Below are 5,442 nucleotides of genomic sequence, written 5' to 3'. Positions count from 1 at the left end.
ATGTCTGGTGGAAATCCAATACAGCTCACCATCCAAATAACAGCATTCCTCCAGTAAAGCATGGAGGTGGTGATGTCCTGTTATGGGGCTGTTTCTCTGCAGCAGGGACCAGAGCACTTGTCTGGATAGAAGGAAAAATAGATGGGGAAAAATACAGTCAAATTCTTGAGGAAAATCTGCTGCCTTCTGCCAGAAAGCTGTAAATGGAAGAAGGTTTACCTTCCAACATGGCAATGACCCAAAGCACACAGCAAAACTAACCACACAGTGGCTGAAGGAGAAAAAGGTGAATGTTCTTGCATGGTCTAGTCAGAGCCCAGACTTAAACCCCACTGAAAATCTGTGCAATGACTTGAAGACTGCAGTCCACAAACACTCACCATCAAATGTAACTGAACTTGAGCAGTTCAGCAAAGAAGAGTGGGCAAATATTGCAAAGTCTTATCGGCCTGTTTACACCTGGTCATTTCATGCATTTTCACTGATCGGATATCTGATTTGTTCAAACGTTTCCATTTACACTTGGCCACATAAATGTGTCGTCGCAAAATGGATACAAGTCCGATCTTCAATTCTCGTGCTATATTTAAATTTAACGGAGTTCACGTTCAACGACATAGAAAGATAAGTGCTGAATTTTATTAATTATCAGCTCATTTCAAGATCAAAGACCGGGCAATAGGAGAGCGCACGGCAACAGCACTGGAAAGATAAGTTTGTCTTACTACTTTTAATGAAGATGATTGTGTGTTGACCGTCTGCGTCTTACTTTGTTTCATTTGCGGCAGTTTGCGCGTCGGCTTGCTGAAGAGATAATGCGTGTTGCATTAGTGCAGTCATATCTGACTATAATGTCATATAGCCTATAACACCCTCTCACACGTTTATTATTTGAACATTTTGGGAGGAGTAAAATTTACATATGTGGTTTCAACAACCAGATGCATTTACACTCGTCCAGTTTCGTCTGGAATGCGGCCCAGACCACCTCCTGAAGTGGTTTGAGCGATCGGATTTATATCCATCTTGAATGTGTTTCGAAGGGCATTTACACCTGGCCTTTTCACGATCAGATAGATATCCGATCAGACAAAACGCATGAAGTGACCAGGTGTAAACAGCCCCTATATGTGCAAAGTTAGTAGAGACAAATCCCAACAGACTGCAGGCTGTAAATAAAGCAAAAGGTTTAATACACACACACATATATATATATATGTAAAAATAATAATCAGATCTCTTATCTGCTGGTCAGGCCGGGCTAACAGAAAAAAAAAATCTTTATTGCTCAGCATATTCCAAATCAATTAACAAACAAAAGTCATGCTTGACAGTTTCATCTTAAATAATCCAGATTCACACAATCATATCCCATCTGTCTTATTCAGATTTTGATTAACCAGAATATTGGTTTAACTGGGGTATATTTGAGTTAATGCACAGACTGTGCTTAACAAGCAAACTGTATGTGCCTTTATCGAGGAAAGGTCATAAATGACTTAAGCAAAATCTAATCAACAGACCTAGATTTTTGCTTTGCATGTAAATCGCTTTTTTGCAGGTCTGACCGTGTAACAGGTGGAAAAACCTGATCATTTAAAAATCTCATTTACATTCTAATGTCCGTTGTCAGTTTATTGATTTGCATGTGACCCTGTAAAATGCATTTAATTTGATTGTTTTCATTGTTTTGTAATGCATGTGAACATATTGACTGACGAAAATCAAGATTTACTAAAAAATACTAGACCAGTGATTTTTGTGAGACATATATGTGAGACATAAGTAAATACTTTAATACTACTTAGTCTTGCTTTCAGAAAGCATTGTGTTAATGAGGGCACAATGTGTGTGTTTGAAGAGCCTCTGATAGCATCTGTTAGTGTCACATCTGTGACGGCCTGACAGACACGAACAGAGCGTGACTGGAGGATGATGATGGAGAGGAAGCTCATACACCTTCAAACCATCTAATGCTATTCATTTATGTGTCTGGTCATGTTTCAGCTGGAAAAACAGAAACGTTTGGAAAGAATCCGACAGAAAAGAGCCCAGCTAGAGGAGCTAATATTACAGGTTTGTGCCACACCTGTTTGTGTTTTTGTGTCTGTTCTCTCACTACAGACCTGCAGCCAAACTTCCAAACAGCACTACACATGGGAATCATCTGTAGAAAAGGAATTACATGATTCTGATTCCACTTAGCGGTTTTGAGGAAGCACCCACCAATATAAGTACATATAGCACAGTCGTTTGTTCATTTCTAGTTGGGAATGAAGAAAGCAATGACTTTCTGTTCAGTGACTATGATGAAAAGCACTCAGACTGATTTAGTCTGAGTTTATGATTAGTTTGTGTCATTAGACAATTCAAACCATTGATGTGTGATTTCTGAGGCAGTCTTTTTTTTGACCGATTCATAAGGCCCATGTGCTACAAAATCAGTGGCAGAATGCTAGAGCTGAAAAGTGGTGTGTAAAATGCCGTTGTATTTAAGTGTGATATTGCATCCAAAATGAAGAGTGCAGATGCACAAATTGTGTGTGTGTGTGTGTGTGTGTGAACTTTTGTAACATTATAAATGTTTTACTGTCACTTCTGATTAATTGAATGCATTCTTGCTGAATATCAGAATTTTTTTCTTTCAAAAAAATCCTTTTGAATGGTAGTGTATTGTTATTGGACCTTTACTTTACCCATGCATCCCCATGCATCTTGTTACTTATGCACCAACTGTAATAATGGTATCTTTGACTTAAAAACAAACTCGTTCCTTCAAACAGGTGTGAATACCTCTTTAACTTTGACAACACATTTGAGATCCATGATGACGTTGAGATCCTGAAGCGGATGGGCATGTCTCTGGGGCTCGAGAACGGCACATGCTCTCCAGAGAACCTCAGCGTGGCCACATCTCTGGTGCCCAAGTCTCTGGAAGCATATGTGACCAGTGAGTATCTCATGGCACACGTGTATGCTCTGATAAAACTTCCTTTCAGTCGTTTCATCTTCTATATCAGTCTCCGTTTTACCCTTCAGCCACAGATTTCCTTCCTGTGCAAATAAAGCAGCGTTTCATTTATGCGTGTCGAGTTGCTGTCTTTAAAGGGTTAATTGAATGAATTACTCACCCTCAAGGCATCCTAGGTGTATATGACTTTCTTCTTTCAGATGAATCCAGTCGGAGTTATATTAAAAATTGTCTTTGATCTTCCAAGCTGTTTAATGGCAGTCAGCGGGTGTTGCAGTGCATCAGTCCAAAAGAAGTGAAATAAAGCGCATCCATCCATAATAAAAAGTGCCTCACACAGCTCCGGGGGGTGAACAAAGGCGAATCGATGCGTTTTTGTAAGAAAAATAACCATATTTAAAACGTAATAATCAATTTAATCTAGCTTGCGCTCACTGGGCAGATGACGTATGAGGTCGGCTTGGTGCATGCGCCGCTCAGAAGTGACGAACGCAGAAGCGCAGGGGAGAGACAAACAAAACAACGGTCACTAATTAGAAGTACAAAACGAGGATTTGTAAAGAAGAATGTCGGCGGATTTTGATATAAGCCAAGAAGGAGACTGGTTTTCCTTTGCTCCTGTAAACAAACGTTGGTTTTCACAAGACTCACCGGCGCATGCACAACACCGACATCTTGCGTCATCCTTTCGGAGCTGCTTCCGTGTACAACAGTGAGCTGGATTAAAGTGATTATTAAGTTTTGAATATGGTTATTTTTCTTACAAAATGCATCGATTCGCTACAGGATGCCTTTGTTCACCCCCCGGAGCCGTGTGAGGCACTTTTTATTATGGATAGATGCGCTTTATTTCACTTCTTTTGGACTGATGCACTGCAACACCCGCTGACTGCCATTAAACAGCTTGGAAGATCAAAGACTTACATTTTTAATATAACTCCGATTGGATTCATCTGAAAGAAGAAAGTCATATACACCTAGGATGGCTTGAGGGTGAGTAAATAATGGGTTCATTTTCATTTTTGGGTGAACTATCCCTTTAATACGGGTTTCTAAACAAAACATGTGATTCGGTCCCTACAGCCATGGCCACAAACTCCAACAGAACACCTCTGAGCCACACAAGGTATGTCAGTCAGCACAGCATCCTCGGATATCCCAACCGCTGCTTTCAATCAGGCTGTCGTTTAGCTGATGTCCCGTCTCTCTCTCTGTTCACAGTCATAGCAGCACAGCCCCGTCACACACCTCAGAGTCCCGTGGCCAGACGCCCAGCTCCTTCAACGAGGAAGAGGAGGATGATGATGAAGACGATGACAATCCCTCTTCCCCAGAGTGATCCTGAGCCGAGCCGGGGAGGAAACGCTACACAGGAAATAAGCTGCCACTCCTCTCTATATTACTATATTTTTAACTTCCCTCGTCATCTCTTTCTTCCTCTTTCCCAGTTTGGCACAAACGCCAGAAGTCTTTGGTTCTGGGGGAGACAGGTTACTGTATTTTTCTGGTGCTTTTTGGCTAGCGAGCCGTGGGTCGGGCCATAGAGGAGAGCGAATAAGTGAAGGCTAACACATCTTCAGTTCAACTGTCATCTCAGTGTACTACTCTTCTCTGCTCCCTACCCAGAGAGACATTCAAAATCTTCCCAAAAATGTATTTATTTCGGTCATATTTGAATATGACGATATCTGCGTAGTCCAGTGGGCTGGTGCCACTTTATTTTCTTCTCCTAGGGATTGGAAAGCAACATCCTGATCTTACTGTTCACCGACTGGAGGGAATTTACATCCTTGCATTTAAAAAAAAATGGAAAAATGTTCTTTTTTTATTGGTCGATTCAATGTCATTTTGTGTATCGTATAGTTTATTCCTTGTCATTCATCACAATAGTTGAAGAAAAATAAAACATGGGTGGTTGTATCTGCTGTTCCGGGTTCAGATAGCTGCCAGCCTGTTGCCTCAAGCTATTTGAATGTTGCATGTTGGGAGATGTAGTCTTGTTGAGAGTTTTTGTTCGCACTGAGTGTGGCAGATGGAAAGGAAACAGTCCGGATCCACACAGGTCGCCATTTTAAACCAACTCAACCCAATAGAACTAATGAATTTTGGTTTGCAATGTAACTGTATGTACATGTATACATATATAAACATATAATTTTGGTTACCTGTGGTGTGGTGTGGTGTGGTCTAGAAAAAAAATGAAGGTTTAAAACTCAATGCTTCAAAGTAACATGGTATTATTAATATTACCGATTATCAAACTGTGATATTCTGTAAAAAAGTAAATAATTTCAGCAGCATTGCAAATTATATCCTTGTAAGTACTGGGTTATGTTCACAAGACCAATACTTCATGTGAATTTAACAGATTTTAAATATACTTGACATGAGTGCATCAGATCAGGGGCCCGTTCTTCGTACGTCGCTAGCTCAGTTAGCTGGATTTGATTGTTGATGATTTGGCATGATCT

The 5,442-nt window shown here is 40.5% G+C and overlaps 1 protein-coding gene across 1 annotated transcript in view; it reads left to right on the top strand.

Annotated features, from left to right (window-relative positions):
- Nucleotides 1-5,442, top strand: part of LOC107563007 (transcription factor Dp-2-like) — a 24,656-nt gene that overhangs the window by 15,409 nt on the left and 3,805 nt on the right. The window contains exon 5 of the mRNA XM_016247779.1: nt 2,008-2,076. Within this exon, the coding sequence (XP_016103265.1) occupies nt 2,008-2,076 (69 nt within the window). The remainder of the gene's footprint in view (nt 1-2,007; nt 2,077-5,442) is intronic.

Source organism: Sinocyclocheilus grahami, unplaced genomic scaffold (assembly GCF_001515645.1).
Source record: "Sinocyclocheilus grahami isolate Dianchi unplaced genomic scaffold, SAMN03320097.WGS_v1.1 scaffold853.1, whole genome shotgun sequence".
Lineage (NCBI taxonomy): Eukaryota > Metazoa > Chordata > Actinopteri > Cypriniformes > Cyprinidae > Sinocyclocheilus > Sinocyclocheilus grahami.
The sequence above is the reverse complement of the archived record's forward strand: the minus strand, read 5'-3'. Positions and strand labels throughout refer to the sequence as shown.